At 44.3% G+C, this 24,324-nt stretch overlaps 1 protein-coding gene across 1 annotated transcript in view; it reads right to left on the reverse strand.

Moving 5' to 3' along the window:
• The window catches only part of C4H3orf33 (chromosome 4 C3orf33 homolog), a 36,866-nt gene that overhangs the window by 7,462 nt on the left and 5,080 nt on the right, over window positions 1-24,324 (reverse strand). The window contains exons 3-4 of the mRNA XM_040349225.1: window positions 22,910-23,063; window positions 11,327-11,487 (exon numbers count right to left, since the gene is read on the reverse strand). Coding sequence (XP_040205159.1) covers window positions 11,327-11,487; window positions 22,910-23,063 — 315 coding nt within the window. The remainder of the gene's footprint in view (window positions 1-11,326; window positions 11,488-22,909; window positions 23,064-24,324) is intronic.

The raw sequence follows: 24,324 nt of genomic DNA on the forward strand, positions 1-24,324 counted from the left end.
ACGGCTTGTACTATCTTGCTTTGCCTGTAATGAGTCGATCTCACACACATATATATATATATATATATATATATATAACCTTTTAAGTTGCATTGGTGAAATAAATGAACTTTTGCACGATATTCACCTGTATTTCCCAACTATTTTGGTTGTGGTACCTTTAAGGGAGAGCTTGACAGACATTGTTGGTACCCAAGGTTTCTCACCCATGCAGGTCATCCTGTCAGAGCGAAGAGGACTGAGTTTCTGTACTCTCTGGGTTGTTTAGTTAAAGGATCACTAAAGGAAAATATTTTTTTTAGCTAAATAGCTTCCTTTACCTTACTGCAGTCCTGGTTTCATGTCCTCATTGTTCGTTTTTGCTTTGAAGTTGCTGTAATTCTGCTGTGATCTCCACACTTCCTTCTTGTCTGGCTCCTTATGAAAAATCTCATGGCAGCTTTTCACTGTGGTCCAAGCTGTGTGTCTAAAACTCCTCAGAACCAATCAGATTTGTTTTAAAAACAAAACACTGCCCTGGATTTGTTTGTTTTTGTTCTGTGGGTCTCTCTACTTCACAGAAACATGAAACCAGTTTAAAACCGAAAGTGAAACTAGAGGCACATTATATGATTGATTTTTATCTATTTTTAATCATTTTTAAAAGGAATCAGTTAACTTTTATGTCTCTATACCCTGTAAACAGTCATTTCAGCAAACATTTTTTTTCCTTTAGTGACCCTTTAAGTCTTCATTAGGGACCAAGAATTTTGGAGGTTCTGAGAGACTTAGCAGGAAGAAAACAGCAGGTGTCTGTGAGGTAGTGTGGAGTGGTTCACAACTGTGAACATGGATGGACCCTCTGGAGATTGGGGTTTTGCCGAGATCCTGCGGATTGTTCTGTACCTTGAAACAAGTGGGAACCCAAAAGCCCAGTGTGGGGCTGAGAGACTGACAGAGAATTGTGTTGCAAGGTTTCTTATTCTACCAGGACTGTCAACTGTTAGCTATTTGTGCTTCTCTGTTTTTAGAGACTAATAAGGACTATTAACTTTTACAATTGGCTTGCTGGTGATCTTGGGCCCTCCATAAAAGAGGTACACATTATAGCTAGAGATATACAGGCAAAGGAAACTCCTGCAACATGGAGGATGAGGATTATCATACACAAAATGACTGGTTTAACACTAATTTTTTAATCACTTCAGCTTTTTAAAATAACAAAAAAATAATAATAATTTAAAGGTTTAAGGATTAGGTAAAACATTAGAGCAGTAAAACATATTTAATAACTAAATAATACATTTTTAATAGACAGCCTTACATTAGACCAAAAACAGGGATAACTGAGGAAGGAGGGACAGAGAGATTTGGTTCCAAAAGGACTATTCTTCACGGCCAAGAGCTGGCCCTGGATCTCCACACCTTTGCGGAGGGATCTTGCTGACCACCCCACTCTGGGTAGCACTTTATCGGTGATCAGAGATGCCTTTCGGCATTCCTCGGTGTCCCTGATACCCTCTCCTATGGTGCCGGTTCTGGGTAATCCAGACTTTGCCCCAGGCCTTCAGAACCCTCATTTCAAGCGCCTGGCAGCCAGCAATCGGCTTCGTCTGTGTGACTTTGTGGGGCTTGACGGCCACCTATCGTCGGAGGCTGGGGTGTCCGCTGCGGACCCCCCCCCCCCCTGGACTTCTGGAGCGGCGCAACTTTCTGCGCAGATGCATGCAAATTTCGGGTATCTCCCGTCCGCTTACCGAACCGGAACAACTCTGCCATCGTGGGGAGCCGGTGCGGCACAGTCTCTCACTCATTTACTCCTCATTGATTTGCCCAGCGGAAGGGTTCATCCCCCCGTTCCTTTCGAGATGGGAAGCGGATCTGGACACCCAGTTCACTGACGCACAGAGGAAGAAGATACTCCACCTTGCTCAGAAATCCTTTATGGCTACTAGAGTTCAAGAGACTTTCTATAAAATCATGACTCAATGGTATAGGGTGCCTACCACTCTGCACCGTTTCTTCCCGCAGGTCCTGAGCGTATGTTGGCGCTGTGGCGCTGGCAGAGGGGACGATGCAGCACATTTTTTGGGCTTGTCCCAAACTCTCTTCTTTTTGGCTCGAGGTGACTCGCACGATCAAACACCTGACGTCTCTCTGGAGGGCAACCCTGCGGCCTGTCTGCTTCACCTCTCAGAGTGCCCCATTCGAAAATACAAGGCCTCCCTTACCATTCAGCTGCTAAATGCTGCCAAGGTATGCATCCTTTTTTGTTGGAGATCGGAGAACCTGCCGGCGAAGTCCCTGTGGTTTTTAAAATTGAACGAACTGAGAGACATAGAGGATCTCACTGCCACCTTGCACAACAGGGAGGAGACCTTTCGGGAGACTTGGAGACCCTGGCAGCACTTCATCTACACAGATGAATATCTCAGTGAAGTAGCATAGTCTGGCTGACCCACAGTGCTTGCTCCGCCTCATGGTCGGGGGGGTGCCCTCCCCCCACTCGTCTTTATTTTCTCAATCTCTTCCCCCTCCTTTCTTTGGCCCTTTCCCCCCTCCTGCTGTGTTTTGTTCTCACCCCCCCTTTTTTTCTTTTTGCTCACACCCTATTCCCATAGCTATTATTTAGTCATGAGCTTTTCTAAATGGTGCTCAATGGAACATAAACAGTTTCCAATCACTCTATGTGCCACACGTTTGGGCCCGTTTGGTTGTTGGGCTGCTCTGCTTTCCAAACTGCTGTTAAAATATAAAATATATTGTATTATATAGCATGGTATACATTACCAGAGGTTTTTGGTCTCACAAACATTTATCTAGTGGCCTCCATGGCTTTATACTCTGATCCTGTTTCAATGCCTTGCCATTTATGCCTTATTACAGTGTATTGCTGGAGTATCTGCTGTGTTTATCTTGTCTGACGACTTTTTGGTATGATCGTTTCTGTTTACTGATGCTATATGTATTCTGTACTCTTTGTCGCATTTTTTGAAAATAAAGGAATTACAAAAGGACTATTCTTCAAAATAATGTATTCTAAGGTATGTGCACACAAACACATACATAAAAATGTTATATGCAAACCTACCATTTGGAAACTAAAGTTTATTCCATTTCCTTCTGCTAAAAAAAAGTTTATTCCATGACATCATTTTTTTTAGTACTTTTTGTAAAGTTGTACAAAACACAACATATTGCGTAGCTGCGTAAGAGGTTTTTCACTGTCAGGGCGGTAAGGATGTAGAACTCTCTTCCACAATCGGTGGTGTTGTCAGGAAGTATGAATATTTTATTTTTTTAACTTTCCTTTTACAAAATTATTTTATGAGTAGAAAATTAAATTCAACAGTAGTGTGACAGTGTGATGGTTACATCGAACATAGCATAGGTATCCCAACAGGGGTATGCAATAAGCACGGTACATTTGTCAATGATGAAGGAAAACATTTTCTATGAACTGCCAATTATATCATTTTGTGCCCCTACTTATACAGTACAAGGAGCAGAGACTTGGAAGCCCCGAGCAGAAGTATGGATAGTTTGAAAAGACTCTTGGACGTGCAAAACAATATACAGGAAATAATTTTCTACACGCACACACAAACACCTACACAGGTTGAACTGGATGGACTGTTGTCATTTTTCAACCTTACCAACTATGCAACTATATATTCAAATTTACCAGTATATACACATAGAGTTTATTGTAATTTATCCATCCCCTTACTTTAACATAAGCTCACTGTTAAAGGAGAAGTAGGGCCAAGGAGAAGTAGTGCATTCCTGTGACTTGTTTGTTTTCAGAGCTAAAGTCAGCTGTCAGTTTCTGGATCGATCACGACTTTAATTGCAGAATCCACCCAGATGCCGGACCAGGAGCTGGCTCAGCCTCTTAGCGAACCACTGCTAGATGAGCCAGCCGTTCCCATCCCCTTCACAGCCCAGCACTCCAGTGAGCACTGGAGGGGCACAGCAGAAAGCCGGTGACTGACACTCACCAGCTCCCTGCAGTCTGAAGACCAAGAACTGAGCAATCAGCAGTGTTTGATTGCTCAGTTTTCAGTCTTAAGCCTCGTACACACGGCCGAGGAACTCGACGTGCCAAACACATCGAGTTCCTCGGCCAGTTCAGCACTGAAGCCGCCGAGGAGCTCGGCGGGACGAGAGCTCCCATAGAACAACGAGGAAATAGAGAACATGTTCTCTATTTCCTCGTCGAGCTCCTCGTCGGCTTCCTCGGCTGAAAGTGTACACACGACCAGTTTCCTCGGCAGAATTCAGCCAGAAACTCGGTCGGAAGCTGAATTCTGCCGAGGAAACTGGTCGTGTGTACGGGGCCTTAGAGGCAGCAGGGGACTGATGCTGCATCCACCTAGGTGAGTATGTATTCGTCTTTTTTTTTATTCCGCACTTCTCTTTTAATACATATAATCTTCTACATACACGGTAACATTTTGTTTATTGAGTTTGTAAAATACAAACATTTTGGAAGAAATGCTGAAAACCCAATAAAGTTACAATCAAAGGGTTTGGCAGCAATTTTCTTATTCATACAGTTGAGAATGAAACAGCTTGTGGTGTCCATTGTAAGAGTAGCCATTATTAAGACTGCTCCCATCCTGATTCAACAAATCTGTGCATACCAATTGCTGGTTGTTTTTGAAGATGGGCAGATGAAAGACACCTATCCAACCTAATTCTGTAAATTCAAAGCTGTACACACAAATCCCAGGAGCAAGATCGCCATGGAGACTAGTATTTGCATCCTGGCGCTTGGACTATCGTCAGTTGTCCACTTCATTACTGCGCTTTAGCCAAAAGACGGCTAAAGCACAGCTCTGTTTTTCTGGGAGGGCGTCCATGGACCTCCTCCCAGAACCATGCCCCCTGGGAGGCGCATCCGGCGTGCTCTGTGATTACTGTGTCTCACAGATTGCAGTAAAGGGAAAATCATAGCGGCCATTTACCATGTAATCAGCTGTGTCCAATCACAGCTGATCACAATCTAAACAGACTTGTTATCGGCACTACTTTTATCATGTGCTGTCACAAACTGAGTTATTGGTGATGTTGAGATAAACTTGGCAGGCTGCCTGGATTTATTTATTTTTTGTCAGCTATCAAAAGTGAGCAGAGAACTTTCTGCACTTTTTACATAGAATTGGGAAATGCTGTTTTAAGATCAGCAGGGGAGTAGAATCTTATCTAGAACAGAAACTAAAAGAAAAAACATTTTTTTTTTCAAAAGAAAAATTTGTTTGTTTGTTTAGCAAAGTAAAAAAGCCAGTGGTGATTAAATACCACCAAAAGAAAACTATATTTGTGTGGGGGGAAAAAAGCAAAAAATTTCATGAGTATTGCATCACTGCACAATTGTCATTGTCACTGAAAGCTGAAAATTGGCCTGGCAGGAAGAGGGTAAAAGCACCCTGTATTGAAGTGGTTAAATGTGTCATCCCTGCCTGTGCCCACATAGCAAGCAAGCTGGCAGGACTGGGAGTCCTCTCAGCCAATGGTTACCAAGGATGCAGTGGTTATCACTTCAAATTAGTTATCCCACTGGCTTCCTGTGGTGTTATGGATGTGGTGGAGCGGCTCTGCAATGTAGCTGCAGCAGTGAGGGATAAAAAGGAGAGAGTGTTTTGCCCCAACAGTAATTGGAAGCTGCTAGAAATTCTTTCCTTCCCACTTTCTCAGCCCCTGGATACCTTATTATTTCTCTACAAAACTGCCCAGAGCCAACTGGAACCTCTTGCCGGCCTCACGCTCCAGTTCATGGCATACACGGTCCATGGCGCCTCGTACTTGTGGAACTCCTGTTTACTGTGCAGAGACATGGCGGACAGCACACAAGCCCGACAAAAACACAAGCCCTCCTAGGGATGCCATTGAGCATGCGCATAAGATGCTGATGGCTTCAGCATGTATGGCTTCAGGGCCCGGCCAGGGGGGCAACCAACCACAAACATTCCAAGGAATGGATACAATGTGGCTAGGCTACATGGCTTATGTCTGCATGCTCTCAATTGATGTGCCGTCTAGGGTACAGAGGGGCAGACTCCAGGTCCATTTAACGCCTCATTTTAGCGTGGGTTAAAAGGAGTCCGGGCTGCTCAGTCTAAAATGCCTGGGCCTATTTTTTGTCCCCATGTAGCACCAGGCGTGAGCAATTCCTATTGTCCGACTCCCCGGACATGCAGTTCCAGATGCCGGGCAGCTGCTTTAAAAAACTGGCTACTAACTTCTTTAGCTGGCTCCTAGTTTCAAAGCAAATTTGTCAAGCCCTGATCTGACCCAACTGACTTTTCCAAAGCATGCACGTTTCAACGTGGACTGTGAAAACTATTTCTCCCTCTAGCAGTTGATATTTATTGTGCCAAAGTATTCAGTGAACAACTCATATTACACAACAAACAACTCTGGTTATGTTTCAGAAGAGCTTGAGAAATGTTGTGATATGTGTTAATAGAACACGTCTGTTTATGATGTCTATGTGCAAACACAAAATATAGGAGGGGTTTATTATGGCCTAATATGTTCTGTTTAGCCACTGAGGTTGATTTACTAAAGGTAAATAGGCATTTTTTCCTTAGATTAGGGAATGAGGCAAAGCTCTGCTAATTCCCATTATCCAATCATGTTCAAGTAAAAAATGTTTTTTTTTTTCCCCCTTGCATGTAATTGGGTATTATTTGCAAAGTGAATTTTCACCACAATTATTATGCCAAGGTAAATATTTCTTGCAAAGTGGACAGCCTATCTGCCATTAATAAATCAACCCCTTAATATCATTGTACATGACCTGCATGTCAAATGCTTAAAGTGTGACCCTGCATTCACTATATCTGGTCTCCCACAGTACATGGAAATGCAATCGTTTTAGTAAATATAAACTGCTAAATACCTTTTCTTGTTGGCACTATATAGCAGTCTTGTGACTTCTATCAGTGTCTGGTTAAAACTTATAGGAGGAGTTTTCATACTGCTCACTGTCCTATGAGGATGCAGGACCCCTGATCCTCTGTCTGGACAGTACTGATTGACCCTGTGCTGATCACATGCATCCTCCCAAGAAAAAAACTTTTTAGCAATACACACCAAACTGAGCATGTGCAGAGTTACTCCACTAACTCTGTCTTATACGGAGATGTTTTGGGGACGATGCAAGAAGAGGAGTATATGTGCATTCAGGATCAAACAGCCTTTTTACACAATGCAGAGGATTAACCCCTTAGGTTCCACAGCGAGTATAACAAGCATGTTTTACAGCACATACAGACTAATTTTAAATGTGTGGGTTTAGTAACACCCTAATGCTAGGATTCCACATGTTGTATTTGTTTTATTAATAATGTATTTATTCTGACACTCTAAAAGAATAAATGTGATCAGAAGAGACAGATAAAAAAAACAAGATACTCTCCATAGTCCATACATAATGGCGATATTATTATTATACAGGATTTACATAGTACAACAGTTTGCGCAGCGCATACAAAACAGGAGGGTGTTGTCCAACAGAGGGGTTAAGAATAGTACCTCTGGGGACAACAAAAGGGGGCTACTATGGCATGAACGGACGCGAGTATTTAATATAAAATATTTGTTTACTTGAAAAATAGAGATAGTACAAAATATAAATAGACTGGGATATCAAAAGGACATAAATACCAACAGAGCTAATGAGCTCTGTTAAGCAACCTACCAATAAGGCCGGTCAATGCCACACTAAAGAACAAGGTTCGTAGAGGTGTGACACAGGTACCACATGTAAACACAAACAATAGACAAACATAAAAACAACAATGAAGGCGATCCGGACGCCTAATGGAGCGTTTCTGCTGAGGATTCTGGCCAAAATCGACCAAATAGATTACCAAAAGATTAGGTTATAAGGAATGATCAGCAGAAATGGCCCTGCAAGGGGGAACTGAATAAACCTGGTGATGGCTGCACCATGTATAAGTCCTGTCATTCAAAAAAAGACCCAATTGGGGTCAAAAAAAGGGGAGACATCCAATAAGGGTGACAGTACTTTGTGGGTGTAACAACCTGTGAGGAAAAAAGAAAAAAAGGGAGCAAAGACCAGTGTAGTCCCTTTATATTTTCCTATGATTTCCTGTATGGGGGAATAGGAGGAGAGAACTTAGAATAAGGCACTATAAATCATTCCTGTGATTATGCTACTTAGCATCAGAGTTATTTTTCTTGCTCAAATACAGGGCATGAGTGGGCCCCCGAGTTCCTATTGAGGATGCAATATGAGTAAGAAAGGAACGATCTTACCAGCTGCTGGATGAGTAAATTCAAGGCTGCCCTGTATTGAAAAGTCCTCCCGTCACTGCATAGCAAAATTGCAGCTGCTGCTGGCAGTGTCTGCGATCCTCCAGATACGTCTGCGCGATGCAGCCTTTAATGCAGGAAAGACCAGCTGTTTAAGAAGCCGCCTGTTGTAGTATAGTGAGTTGCGGTTAGCTTCTTCCGCATAGGGTAGCGGGTCTAAATGCTTTGCGGGGAGTGCAGGTGCCTTGTAGCTGTAAGGGTAAGACCGGGGGTCACAGCCCTGTGTTGTGGTCCGTGCGTGCCTATTCCTCCTCCTCTGATTCCTCTAATTTCAAAGGCGGTTCGGTTCCCGCGATGCTGAGGGCGTTTGCTATGGTGGCGTCCGTCGCCCAATGACGTCAGTTTGCGCAGCGCTTTACAATATAAAGGGGGGCAGTACAATTGCAATACAAATCAATACAGAAGGAATAGGAAGGCCCTGATCATGGAGCGTAAACTCTAAAGGGAGGGTAAGTTGCTACAAAAGGTAAAAGCTGCAGGGGATGATCTGAGGTGGGGTACAGTTTTTAGGTAGAGGTAGGGAAGACTTCACTGAATAAATGAGATACTGGGGTAGGGTGTTCCAGAGGATGAGAGCAGTTCTGGAGAAGTCCTGGAGGCAAGCATGGGAGGAGGTAATAAAGTTAGAGAGCAAGATGTCTTGGGGGGAGCAGAGAGGATAATTTGGACGATATCTCGAGATGAAATTGGTAATGTATCAGGGGCAGTGTTATGGATGGCTTTGTAGGTTGTGGTTAGAATTTAGAATTTTATACATTGGGCTAGTGGAAGGCAGAGAAAGGATTGGCAGAGAGGGGCAGCAGCCATTGATTGGTTAGTAAGGTGTATAGGTCTAGCAGCAACATTCATGATAGACCTAAGGAGGACAGACTGTGCAAAGGTAGGCCAGCAAGAAGAGAGTTGCAGTAGTAAAGGCAAAAGATATCCAGGGAGTGAATAAGTTCTCTTATGGTGTCAGTTAAGAAGGGGCAAATTCTGGAAATTAAATGGAGGTTAAGCTGGCAAGATTTAGCCAGTGATTGGATGTGGAGCTCGAAGGAGAAGTCAGTCTAATGCCGCGTAAACACGATCGGTTAAACCGATGAGAAAATTTAACTGATAGATTCCTAACAGATGGGAAAAAAACGATCGTTAGTAGGCACAACCATTGATTAAAAATTCCTGCATTCTCAGAATCAAGTAAGTCGACGCATGCTTGGAAGCATTGAACTTCGTTTTTTTCAGCCAGTCGTTGTGTTTTACTTCACCGCGTTCTGATACGATCGGTTTTCTAACCGATGGTGTGTAGGCGCGACGGACCATCAGTCAGCTTCATCGGTTAACCGATGAAAATGGTCCATCGGTCCGTTCTCATCGGATGGACTGATCGTGTGTACGCGGCATAAGATTACATCCAGCACCTTGACTTGTGTGGAGGGACCAAAAATTGAGCCGTTTATCACAATGGTCAGTCATGAGGGGGAAAATCAGGTAGGAGGAAATATTCCAAAATCGGTTTTAGACAGATGGGGTTTGAGGAAATGGTATGATATGTCGCTCAGAAATGTATGATGCCTGAGGAGATCGAGGTGGGAGAGGGGGGGCAGGGAAGTGGAGTGATAGATCTAGGTGTCATCAACGTAAAAGTGGTATTGGAATTTGTGGGAAGTTATCAGATGGCCCAAGGAAGATATGTAGAGAGAGACTAAGAGAGGCCCAAGGAAAGAGCCTTGGGGTAGCCCAACCAGAAGAGGAAGAGTCGCGGAGGAGATCGTATCATAGGTGACACTGAAAGTACGCTGAGACAGGTAGGAGTTGAACCAAGAAAGAGCAGAGTCGCGGAGGCCAGGGAAGTGACATTTACTGAGTTGGGGGAGTGAGTGGTTGACGGTACAAAAGCAGCAGAAAGGTCTAAGAATATTAGTATGGAGTAATGGCCTTTGGTTTTAGCAGTTAGTAGGTCATTAGTGAGTTTTAGTAGAGCAGTTTTAGTGGAATGTTGCGGGCAGAAGCCAGACTGTAGGGGGTCAAGAAGGTCAGTATCAGTCAGTGGCGGTGCGTCCATAAAGGTCGCAGGATCGCCGCTCCCTCTCTCCTGCACCGCTCTATTACCAATAGATAGATTCATGCATTGCAGAAGGATGCGGGACCATACACAAAGCAGCTATCACATGCGCAGTGGGCAGCCAGCTGTGAATCTGCAAGCGGTCACAGCCAGCTGCACACATTTAATATTCTGGTGTCGGGAACTGGAGACTAGTGAAGAAGCCGACCCAGGTGAAAACAGAGCTGGATCCAGGGACAGGTGAATGGCTGTTTATTAGAAGTCAGCAGGTACAATTTTTGTAACTGTTGACATTTTTGTACAAGTGACTGAAGAGTCGCTTTAAAGTGACATTAAAGGTAATGTTTTTTTTACTTACCTGTTCTGTGCAACAGTTTTACACAGAGCAGCCCTGATTCTTCTCTTCTGGGCACTCCTGGCTCCTCCCTCTTTGATTGAAAAGGTTCCTATACAACTTTGGTGGATTCCAGGGCAATTTTGGCCCCATAGAGTTTAATGGAACCGTACAGAAATTGCATGTACATGCGATTTTTAAAATTATTTCATGTTTTTTAACCCTCAACTTTCCTACTAGGCAAAGCAGCCTCAGCACCTTGACTAATAGCAATGAAATTGCATCAAAATCCCACAGGAGTAAAATCGCGTAAAAATAGCTCACAAGTTGCACCTCAAATTGGCTCAAAAACACATAACACTTGTGTGAACCAAGCCTAAATGTTTGGCTACATATTAGAAGTGGTTTATTTAAAGCAGCAAGTGCCCAAAATAAATTACTATAAAAACATGACCCTCTCCTAAGAATTCAAGTCGACCAAGCCCTGAAAAATCTTGTGAATGCAGCCATGACCTTTTTCTTGATTTCGATAAAAGATTAGATTATTGATATACTGGTAACATTTCTTTTACTAAAATGTTAAAAAAAAAAAAAAAAGTTTGATGAGACAAGCAAGTTCTTACCCTGTTAATAAAGATGAAACAATCAAGCGTGGAGTCTTCTCGGTTTAGAAGCTGAAACCACAGCGGCTGTGAAGGCTGGAGATTAGTCAGCAACCAATGCTTGCCACTTGGAGTTAATTCCACTCCAGCAAGTCTGACCAGTAAGCTGCCATGACCTTGCCCTGGAGAATTCAACAAGAGTAAGTAACAGGGAAAGTTAGATATGCAAGAAAGTGACAGGTTAAAACAGCATTAATGTTTCACTGGATAAACCAACTACATATTTTGAAGGGAAACTACAATGGATTTGGATAACTTTTTTAAACCAATGTTTTAGGAAGCAGTACTGTAGACTGCAACACCACATAAATGATACCTAAAAGTATAGAATGGGCTGTCTTTTTGTGTCACATTCCTTTATTACAAATGACAAGAAAAATCCTTAAGAAATTGGCATTTTATCACATGTAGAATAGACTTCATGTACTGTATATCACAGGAGGGGTGTAACTATGCATCCAAAAGATGTTTGGTCTCAAGTTTACAAATGATAAATTGTAATCCCAGGGGACGCACTTCATGGAAATTACATCCTGAACACCTATGGTGATCAATCAGAACTCATTGGTCTGACTTTATTACTTAGCTAGTTATACAAATTCCAAACTATGAGATTACTATGCCTAGAAAAACTGTCATTTCAAACCAAGAGAAAAAGAATCCAGTTATCTCCAATAATCCAGATTAACACTAAATTGAGTCATTTCCAAGTTCAGCCATGAAATATCTAGACATGCAGCCTGAGCAGTTAGAATAGTTAATTACACTAATAAGCATCCAATTATTCTGGAGAAGCGATGGCTCTGCAGGACGCCTTCTGAGCACCAGATTAATACACTGAATTCAGAGGTTGTGGCATGAACATACTGCATCTGTCAAAGCACCTGTTAATTACAATCAAGCTAGCACACCAGGGTATCATTTAAATTTTAATGTTTTGCTACAACAATGACAAAGTTTCATGTGTTAAAACAGACGTACATCAATTAGGACTTGAGAGAATGTGAAAAGTTCGGACATATCCCCATCCTATTCCACTTTCTGACCATCTTTAGGTGTGAGATTTTGCAGTGGCATCACTGCAGTGTTGTCACCTTGTAGACGTGTAGTTTTAGAGAGTCTATATAGACAACAAACCAAATAAAGGCCAATTCTAGCCAACATGTTCAAAACTGTTTTTTTTTTTTTAGTTTAGAATTCATCATGCTGACTATTGTACACACCCTTGTGTATGTCCCAACTCCTGTAACTGGACAGCTTGGTCTGCATGTAAATGTGAAGACAAATATGAATAAGAACATGAAAAAGGGAACTTGTATGTAGAATACTATCATTACAAGTATTATACACTTACCAAAAAATAATCTGGGAAATTCATAAAGGGTGTCATAGACATACCTGTAACGGGAGGGCCCGTGGAACCCAGAATCCGTTAGAAAGTGTGGGATACCCTTGATTCAGCTCCCCATGCATCTCTAATGTCTAAATCACCCTGTGTCTATTGGGGGCACGGGGTGAGAAACAAAATAATGGACATTAAGAAATATCTTGGATTACTTAAACTGGGACAGTAATATTTATCCACAATATCCCCCCAGATATATGCCATATTAGAAAGAGTGACTCATACATACTGTTGGGACATATACTATAAGGAGATGCTAATGTCATCACCTCCAGCCATCTGCATGTCTGTTGTCGGTTATAATGTAAATGAGTCTAGGATAACTTTTAAGGGTCTTTTATTGAGTCTTGTGCTAATTGACCCTGTAATTGTGTGAAGGAGTTCTGTGTTGATTTGTGATAATGTTGATTGTGTCTTCTGAGCTAAACGGCAAATCTAGCCTAAAGGTCATGCCTCTGAGTCATCTTGGCTGCTTAAAGGGATTAGTTAATTAGCTCATGTTAATTAGGTATGGTCACAGGTGTATTTTTAGAGTAATATGAGCAGGATATGTATGCACCTCTTCTTTTACTGTATATAAGCCTGTAGTCTTTCAATGAAAATTGGTATTACTGTTTGACCTTTAACACAAAGCTTCGTCTCGTATTTGGGGGAGAATTATTTGTATGGGTTTCTTCTTCGGATGGTTGGAGTGTTGGTAGCTGCCTTTGTGTTCAGGAAGGGAATATCCTAAACAACTTTAACCCCTTTCATACTCAGGGTGTCGTTACAATACTCTTTAGAATTATGTCTGGGCAGAGCTCCGAAATCGTTGGTGCTTGCACCCAACACCCTTTCAGAGACAGGTACATGAATCTGTCAGTCCCTGCACTGAGGTCAGTGTGTCCAGTACTTCTTCCTCTGTGCACTCCCCCCCTTCCTCCCTGGTCACTGCTCGTGCCACAACAACAGGTGCATGGCTGAGGAGTTTAGTACTAACTAAGGATTGAGAGACTAGTTCCCCATTAGGTCCACTTTGCTTCTGATTAACAGCGCACGGTAGTAGGCAGATTCATAGCTGCTATTTCGTCCAACAGTGGCTTCCAAATCTGCCCTCTGCCTAGTACTGTCACTAAACAGCCAGGAATTAGTCTCACAGTTCCTCATCAGGACCAGACCACCCAGTGACAAGTCATTTCTCAAATATAGGCATTGCCATTTGGGTAATGATATCACCAGTATCCTTGACCCCTCTGTTTACATTCAGCATTCGGAATCTCTCTACTGCAAGCTGAACGGGGCTGGGGTTACAGTATTGTGCGGAAAGCTGTCACATACATGACAGCTTCAAAGCTCAGACATGGACCACTGTAAGTGCTGGTGTATCTCTGTTTGCTAGCTCAGAGTTAGTTTTAATTGCCGCCATTTTTCTAATCTGAGAGCTGGCAGTAATTATTTAAGAATCTGTTGCCGGTGTTCTGTCTTTATGGGGCTGATGTACAGGAGGGCCAGCACAATTTGTTGTCAGAGATGGGCTGGGCATGTTCAAAATTCCACATGCCAGAGCCTGCCAGGAAGCCCACACTGCACATGGCTAATCACAGGCAGTGAGACATTTCCGGGTCCGCAGCTGCACAGATCAGGACTGTCTCAGTGGCTGTGATTAGCACTGTTGAGTGTCGGCTTCCTGGCGGGTTCGGGCATGTGGGATTTCAAACACATCCGAGCCCATCTCTATTGGTTGTAGACAGTTGAGCTCCCTGCAGGTTGCTTAGCAGCAGAGCCTTCTCTGACATGCTTATCGTGATGCAATCCAGGTGATGGTCCTAGTCAAATCCTAGTGTTAAATATCAGTGATTTTATTGATCAAAGCCCACACTTTACAGTCATAGAGCCCACATGTCTGCTGAACATACCGTTGATTATATATATGTGGTTGTACTCTTGATGCTAATAAATACTGTGTTTATTAAATCTGACTGGGAGCATCACCTGGATCACATCTCGATCAGCATTTCAACAGAGAAGGTTATACAGCATTACTGATGCTAGGTGACCAGCTGGGGGCTTGGCTCTCTATAACCAATAGTGCCAGCCTTCCCCTGCATGCACCCATAATGTCACCAGCAGTAGGTCCTAATAGACTGCCGCTGCTGCCAAGGAGACAGACGCCAGACCAGTGCTGTCAATAGCAGGGATAGGACATCTGGGGAACCACAGTGGCAGAACACCAGGGTCCGGTTGCAAGACAACCTTTGCAACCCTAATAGTTCTCCCACTGCTTTGGACCCTTATATTTTCTTTGTGTGCTGGTGACATATATCTCTTGTTTTCTGCCACCCTGGGGGGCCCCAGTATAGTAGGAAGGCAGTTCACTGCAGAACATGTGAAAGGGCCCGTTGTGGGATCGTAGTAAAGGGCCCCAGGATATATATATATAAAATTGCATTTTATAGTTGGCTCCCCTACCTTTGTCCCTGTCCCCCCCATGTGCCCCTCCTAAATATGAAAGCTGGAGACGCCACTGGCTCTCGCCACATGAGGCCGGGCATTGTCGTGCACCAGGAGGAACCCAAGACCCACTGCACCAGCGTAGGGTCTGACAATGGGTCCAAGGATTTCATCCTGAAACCTAATGACAATCAGGTTGCTATTGTGTAGCCCGTAGAGGTCTGTGTGTCCCTTGTACAGGACACCGGGGGTGGGTCCTGGACGGGTGCTATACGGCACCACTGTTTGGACTATGGTCCATTTAAATAGAGGTAGAAGGTTCAGGGGGTCACCCAAAAGTGGGTGAAAAGTTCCAGGCAGGCGCTAATTCAGAGAGGACTGGCTTGCAGTCTTCTCTATCTTAATAAAGTAGTTTGGGGCCTGGAATTTTGGAGGCTCCAAAGTGTTATTTGGGTGGGATGGAGCCTCCACTCCTAAACCCTGGAAGCCAGCGCACAAGGGGTTAAAATCTCTCAGACAACCACCCATTAAAGCAGGAAGTGATGCTGGAGGGGGGGGGGGGTGAGTTGGGAGAGTGCACCTGTGAGGACAAGATGGAAGTCTGCTAGCTGCTCAGAGAGGACTTTTGAGTAGTTTGGAAGTGAAGCTGTGTCTGCAGGGAAGGTCTGGAGGACTTCTTACTAAAAACGTATGTGCCTTTCTTTTGGTTGTTTTTTCTGAAGAAAGACTTTTTCCTAATTTATGCTGGAAACAAGCAGGACTTTTGTTGTGACGTTTTGGATGCTGAAGAAAAGCTTTATTTTGTTTTGTTTGGTCACCAATAAAGACCCGTGCTTTACTGACACGGTTTTACGCACTTGTCTCGCGGAGCTTAAAGACCCCCAAAGTTCACAACTGGTGTCGAATGCGGGCAAAGTGCATTTGCAGGCACAAAAAACGTTTAAAACTGACATTTAAAGAGACCGTATACTTATGGCATGTCTTGGGTGAAGTCTGCCCAGGCGTTACAAACAGCAGACAAAGGCATGGAGGAGGTCGTTAAGGCTTTGGCACAAGCCACTGTGACCCAGCAGCAAGCCACTGTGGCCCAACAGCAAGCGTCAGCAGAGTCAAACCGTCGCCATGAGGAAGCGATGGCTCAGCAGCAGCAGGCCCTGGCACAGGCTATAGCTGCGCAGCAGGAAAATACACGGCTGCTATCCGCCCAGTTTACGGCCCAGCAGGAGTCCACTCAAGCACAGGTGGCTGCCTTGCAGGAGGCCGTACAGCAGCTGGCTCAGGGACAAGTGCAAGCGGTCGTTGCCACTAGCAACCCAGTGTCTGTGAGGGCCAGCCATTTTTTGCAAAAACTAACGCCCAGCGATGACGTGGAAGCCTTTCTCACCACCTTTGAAAGGATAGCAGAGAGAGAGGGGTGGCCCCGGGACCAATGGGCTGGCATTATCTCCCCTTTCCTCACTGGTGACCCGCAAAAAGACTATTTTGACCTCCCAGCTGAGCACATCAGGGACTATGAGCGTCTAAAAACCGAGATCCTGGCCCGCCTGGGAGTGACCACAGCCGTCCGGGCTCAAAGGGTGCATCGCTGGCGGTACAAGCCAGAAAAGTTGTCAGGTCCACAAATGGTGGAACGAGTGGTGATGGACCGGTACCTACGGTCCCTACAAGATGACCTACAGCGCTGGGTAAGCCATGGAAACCCTACTAATGCTGACCAGCTGGTCGAGCTGGTTGAACGGTATACCGTGGTGGAGGACCTGCTTGGGCCTACCAAGCGTCGAGAACCCACGCCAAGGACACCCAGACCAGTCACCAACCTGAGGAGAGAAGCCTTGCCAGATGTTGGCGTCCGCAGGTTTACACCATCTGCCCTAGAACCACGGAGGTCGGTTCCTGTACCAAAGATGGGAGACATACAATGTTGGCGATGTCGGTCCTGGGGGCATACCCGGGCACAATGCTCACTGCAGGAGGAGCCTATGGAGTGCGGAACTGGTCGGAGAAGCTCCTTCTATGTGCGAAGTGTGTGTTCCACTCATCTTGACCTGGCTGCAGGACGGTTTGAGTGCGAAGTGTGGGTGAACCACCTTCCTGCCAGGGCTCTACTGGACTCCGGCAGCATGGTCACACTCGTACATGCCAGGGTGCTTGGGAGGATAGGCCCAGTAACTAAGACTCTACGGGTAATATGTATCCATGGGGACACCAAGGAGTACCCCTTGGTCCCGGTAACTGTGTCCTATGGCCATATCTCGGTTACCCAGGAGGTTGGGGTGGTAAAAAGCTTGATACATGACATCATAGTGGGGCGGGACTGTCCACTATTTTTGGAACTATGGGACCAGGTACAGACGGGTCTGCCAGGAGAACTGGGGACACTGAGCTTGGAAGGGACAGAGTCTGGGGGATCCGGGCCTGAAACCTCCACAACACACCCCTCTAATGTGGAAATACCTGTTGGTGATAATGACGTTGCAGAGAATCTTAGTTCTAATAATAGTGGTCCTGTGTCAGGTCTCAAAACCGAGTTGAACTCTGAGGGGGGGGGAGTCTCCCCATTACAAGTCATGCTGGGGGAGGATGACGAGGAGCTCTCCCCGATTGAGGAGGGTGAGGGGGAAACATCCCCAAGGCCAGTGCATCCAGACCTGGATGTACCCAGGGGTGCGTTTGGCACCGCCCAGTTACAGGATCCTACCTTAGTGAACGCTCGAGAGCAGGTTTCTGTCATTGATGGGGTTTCACAAATACCAGGTGCAGATCAGAGGTTTCCTCATTTTGCGTTGAAGGGGGACCTAGTCTATCGTGTGGCTGAGAGCCGAGGGGAACCCATAGAGCAGTTGCTGGTCCCTCAACCGTATAGGCGGATGCTCCTTGATCTAGCCCACAACGACGCACTGGGAGGACACCTGGGGGCGGAGAAAACGGAGGCCAGGATAACCGATCGGTTTTACTGGCCAGGGGTGAAGGCTGAGGTTAAAAGATATTGTGAGTCTTGTCCTGTTTGCCAGATAACTGCCCCAGTGCCCCGCTATAGAAACCCCCTAGTACCCTTGCCAATTATTGAGGTCCCATTTGAGCGGATCGCTATGGATCTTGTGGGACCCCTGGTAAAGTCGGCAAGGGGGTACCAATACATATTGGTCATCCTAGACTACGCCAGCTGAGAAAAACTATGCGGTGGTGGAGCGCGAATGTCTTGCCATCAAGTGGGCTTTGGACTCGTTATTTTCTCCTAGGTAGGAAGTTTCGCCTTATATCAGACCATGCTCCTCTTACGTGGATGAGACAGAACAAACACACCAATGCCAGGGTAACAAGGTGGTTTCTGTCTCTGCAGGAGTTCAATTTCATGGTAGAGCACAGACCCGGGAGACAGCATCAGAATGCCGATGCCCTCTCCCGAGTCCATTGTATGGTGTCTACTGTTGCCTCCAACACCTCCGTGTTGAGGCAGAGGGGGGGGATATGTACAGGACACCGGGGGTGGGTCCTGGACGGGTGCTATACGGCACCACTGTTTGGACTATGGTCCATTTAAATAGAGGTAGAAGGTTCAGGGGGTCACCCAAAAGTGGGTGAAAAGTTCCAGGCAGGCGCTAATTCAGAGAGGACTGGCTTGCAGTCTTCTCTATCTTAATAAAGTAGTTTGGGGCCTGGAATTTTGGAGGCTCCAAAGTGTTATTTGGGTGGGATGGAGCCTCCACTCCTAAACCCTGGAAGCCAGCGCACAAGGGGTTAAAATCTCTCAGACAACCACCCATTAAAGCAGGAAGTGATGCTGGAGGGGGGGGAGTGAGTTGGGAGAGTGCACCTGTGAGGACAAGATGGAAGTCTGCTAGCTGCTCAGAGAGGACTTTTGAGTAGTTTGGAAGTGAAGCTGTGTCTGCAGGGAAGGTCTGGAGGACTTCTTACTAAAAACATATGTGCCTTTCTTTTGGTTGTTTTTTCTGAAGAAAGACTTTTTCCTAATTTATGCTGGAAACAAGCAGGACTTTTGTTGTGACGTTTTGGATGCTGAAGAAAAGCTTTATTTTGTTTTGTTTGGTCACCAATAAAGACCCTTTGCTTTACTGACACGGTTTTACGCACTTGTCTCGCAGAGCTTAAAGACCCCCAAAGTTCACACCCTCCATAGATTTACCTCCCCAGACCATCACTGACCCACCACCAAATCGGTCATGCTGAATAATGTAACGGCAGCATAAAGTTCTCCGTGTCTACTCCAGACCCTTTCATGTCTGTCACATATGCTCAGGGTGAACCTGCTCTCATCTGTGAAAAGCATGGGACACCAGTGGCGGACCTGCCAATTCTGGTGTTCAATGGAAAATGCCAATCGAGCTCCACAGTGAGCACAGAGCACACTAGAGAACGTCAGGCCACCCCCATGAAGTCTGTTTCTGATTGTTTGGTCAGACATTCACACCAGTGGCCTGCTGGAGGTCATTTTGTAGGGCTCATCCTGTTCCTCCTTGCACAAAGGAGCAGATACCGGTCCTGCTGATGGGTTAAGGACCTTCTACGGCTCTGTCCAGCTCTCCTAGAGTAACTGCCTGTCTCCACTGGTCACTCCACAGAGAGCCAGAATGGGAATCTGTCAATGTAAGCAAACAGATCCCCGTTCTGACAGGGGAGTAGAGATCGATTGTCTGTTCCTAGTGTTTAGGAGCAGCGATCACTCTCCTCCTCCAGTCAGTAAGGCCAGTGTAATTTATTTTGCATTTTTATAGGGATATTTATTATAGCAAAAAGTAGAAAATATCGTTTGTTTGTTTTTTAAAATTGCCAGCCTTTTTTTGTTTGTAGCGCAAAAAATAAAATCCGCAGAGGTGATCAAACACCACTAAAAGAAACCTCCATTTGTGGGGGAAAAAAGGAAGTAAATTGTCAGTAAAAGCGACGCAGTGCCGTATCGCAAAAAATTGCCTGGTCATTAAGGGGGAAAATCTTCCGGTCCTTAAGTGGTTAATCGGTCTGTTTGTCTAGGTCTTCTCACACCTCACTTGTTGCTTCTTATTCAGAAGTGCTGCTGGGCACATCCTCTGATGTCATGTCTGGGAAAGTTATTTAAACTTGCTCAGTGCTATTGTGGATCACCTGAGCAAAGATCTCCCTTCAAGTCACCTGTTCTGTGACCTCTGCAGAAAATTACTGGAAAATAGCATGTAATAAAAAAATAACTTTAAAGTGGAACTATCTTCACCTCCACTCCAATGATACAGTTCCGACTGCGGACATCTTCGGCCAGTCTTCTTCTGGGTTTCAATCTTTGGCCATTTTAAATAGCTGAGTTGAGATGGTATCCCTCGCTTGCACAGTATCTCATTTAGGTTTGCAGAAGCCGCAATTGTACACCAAGCTGCACAAGCAGGAGTTGGGGGGCGGATGTTGGGGTGGCAGATCGAAGATTTAAACTAAGAGCAGCCAACAGCACAAGGGGCATTTCTCATCACTTTCTTTTTTTTACTAAACCCTGCAACTCAAAAATATGTTAGCTAAATAAACACTATACTTTGCTTTTACATTGAATATATTATATTTTTACTATACTCTTTCTTGGTCATTTGATCAGTTGTATTTTTTTCACTTTTAACAGGTAAAATATATTTTTTGCTAAACAGAATTGCATTTAATTGTACACACATTTTCACCTAACCACCTTGTTTTCCAATGATCTGATGTAAAGGCTGTAATTATATGCTGTGTGTTGGCTGTCACCTTTATGTTACAGGGATTATGTAGGTTTAAGACTGTATATGTCCTGTATGATTGCATATCTGCTATATCATTACCGGCTATAACCTGTAAATTGCAGACACATATTTGATGCTAGACAAACATGAAACCCATACATTCACAAAGAGATTTACAATGACCATATTTACAACCCAAAAGATCATGGCTGTCACACCTGGGCGTTTTGTAGCTTGAAGCCTGAAGCTACAAAATGCTTGAGGGGAAAAAATCTATTATTCTCAATGGAGATAGTTCACATCTCCACAACAAAACGCCTGAAGCCAGAAGTTCAAAAACTCCTGAAGCTCCAACAAGTTCTGGGACTTTTTTTTAGGCCGAATTGGGCATTTTTCTGTTTTTAACATTGGTGACCCTAGACCTGTCCAAATTCGCGTCAAAACGTGGCAAAAAACGCCGCAAACATTGCGGCAAATCGCGGTAAAAAACGCTGCAGCTATCACGGCAAAAAACGCCGCAAAATCGTGGCAAAACGGTACGCTCAGGTGTGAATGCAGCCTTAGGGTTGGGTGGAGCCTTAAAAACAGACCCATGGAAGCAGAAGGTAAAGTAGTAGGTGAGATGTGGAAACATCTTTGAACATTAACATAGGTGAGAGAGACAGCAGAGATACACTATATTACCAAAAGTATTGGGACACCTGCCTTTATGCCCACATGAAATTTAATGGCATCCCAGTCTTAGTCCACAGGGTTCAATATTGAGTTGGCCCACCCTTTGCAGCTTTAACTCTTCTGGGAAGGCTGTCCCCAAGGTTTAGGAGTGTGTCTATGGGAATGTTCGACCATTCTTCCAGAAGCGCATTTGTGAGGTTAGGCACTGATGTTCGACGAGAAAGCCTGACTCGCACTCTCTACTCTAATTCATCCCAAAGGTGTTTTATCGTATTGAGGTTAGGACTGCCAGTCAAATTCCTCCACCCCAAACTCGTTCATCCATGTCTTTATGGACCTTGCTTTGTGCACTGGCCCAAATAATTTGGTGAAGGGGGGATTACGGTGTGTGGTTGTTTTTCAGGGGTTGGGTTGGCCCCTTAGTTCCGGTGAAGGGAACTTTTAAGATGTCAGCATACCAAGACATTTTGGACAATTTCATGCTCCCAACATTGTGAGAACAGTTTGGGGATAGCCCCTTCCTAATTCAACATGACTGCGCACCAGTGCAAAAAGCAAGGTCCATAAAGACATGGATGAGCGAGTTTGAGGTGGAGGAACTTGACTGGTCTGCACAGAGTCCAGACCTCAACCCCATAGAACACATTTGGGATGAATTAGAGCAGAGACTGCAAACCAGGCCTTCTCATCCACATCAGTGCCTGACCTCACAAATGCGCTTCTGGAAGAAAGGTCAAACATTCCCATAGACACACTCCTAAATCTTATGGACAGCCTTCCCAGAAGAGCTGAAGCTGTTATAGCTGCAAAGGGTGGGCCAACTCAATACTGAACCTTACAGACTCAGACTGGGATGCCATTAAAGTTAATGTGTGTGTAAAGGCAGGCGCTCCAATACTTTTGGCAATATAGTGTATTTGATTGGCTTCTTAGGGTGGGTGGAGTGCTCCCTTTCCTCAGGTACTCCAGAAGTTATATTGGGTCTGTAATATAACAATTTATGTTCTATATCTTTTTAATCGTTTGTATGATTTTATTTATTTTTTTATAAATACACATTCATTACTGGGTGCATCCATAATAATCAGTCTGAAAAGAATGTTGGCTTTCAAGAAAAGAAAAAGCCCATTACTACCTTCATACATGTTGGCGACTTGTATAAACAGACTAATTAGACAGTCCTGTCATTACATGGAGGTATAGGGGCTCCCTCTCTTCTGAGTCATTCAGGTCTATTTGTTATTACTGAATATAAATAATATATAAACAACACTCTACACTCCCAGTGTATGAAATGAAAAGATAATAATCAAATAATATTAAATTGAGGTTACTTACATTTTTTGAGAAGAGATGTCAAAATGGGAACTCTAATAGGAATGTGTTCGATTTCTATTGCATGTTCCTTCACACTAATGACTTTACCGCGGAGCTTCACATTTTTCTTTATGAAAGTATCTGGGATGGCCTTAGCGTTTGTAAACTTGGTTACCTGTTAGTATTGAAAATGACAGGAAAGAAGTAGGTAATTGATTTGGTTGTGGGAAAATGTTAGGACGAGATAACAAATTATTAGTGGTGCACCAAAACCGAAAATTCAGGACTTGGTTGAAATCTTTTTTTTTTTTTTTTAAATGTAATTAATGTGGCTGGCATTTTTGCATTGAAGTCAATGGGACGCGATTTTGCATTGCAGTTAATGGGGTTGTAAAGGTCCATGTTTACTCACCTTAATGCATCCTATGCATTAACCACTTAAGGACCGCCTAATGCCGATATACGTCGGCACGTACCTGTACGTGGCCTTTAAGAGCCCAGCCGTGGGTCGCGCACGCACCGGCACGCTCGCGACCCAGTCCGAAGCTCCGTGACCATGCCCGTGGACCCGATCGCCGCCGGTGTCCCGCGATCGGGTCACAGGAGCTGAAGAACAGGGAAAGGTGTGTGTAAACAAACCTTCCCTGTTCTTCTGTGTGGCAGTGTCACTGATCGTCTGTTCCCTGTTATAGGGAACGATCATCAGTGACATCACACCTACAGTCACGCCCCCCTACAGTGGGAATCACTCCCTTAGGGCACACTTAACGCCTTAGCGCCCCCTAGTGGTTAACCCATTCACTGCCATTGTCATTTTCACAGTAATCAGTGCATTTTTATAGCACTTTTCCCTGTGAAAATGACAATAGTCCCAAAAATGTGTCAAAAGTGTCCGCCATAATGTCGCAGTCACGAAAAAACAAAACAAAAAAAAAATCGTTGATCGCCGCCATTACTAGTAGAAAAAAATTATTAATAAAATGCCATAAAACTATCCCCTATTTTGTAAATGCTATAACTTTAGCGCAAACCAATCAATAAACACTTATTGCGATTTTCGTTACCAAAAATAAGTAGAATAATATTTATCGGCCTAAACTGAGGAAAAAATAATTTTTTTCAAAATTGACGCTCTATTTTTGTTTATAGCGCAAAAATGAAAAACCGCAGAGGTGATCAAATACCACCAAAAGAAAGCTCTATTTGTGGGGAAAAAAAAGAACGTCAATTTTGTTTGGGAGCCACGTTGCATGATCGCGCAATTGTCAGTTAAAACAACAGTACCGAATCGCAAAAAGTGGCCTGGTCTTTGGCCAGTAAAATGGTCCTAGGCTTAAGTGGTTCATAGGGGCTGTTTTGTGAGGGTAAGTGTTGGCTATACTAGAGGGATCTATTTAAAAAAAAAATCTGGACAAATGTCAAACTTTTGCCCATCC

Source organism: Rana temporaria, chromosome 4, assembly GCF_905171775.1.
Source record: "Rana temporaria chromosome 4, aRanTem1.1, whole genome shotgun sequence".
NCBI classification, from domain to species: Eukaryota; Metazoa; Chordata; class Amphibia; order Anura; family Ranidae; genus Rana; species Rana temporaria.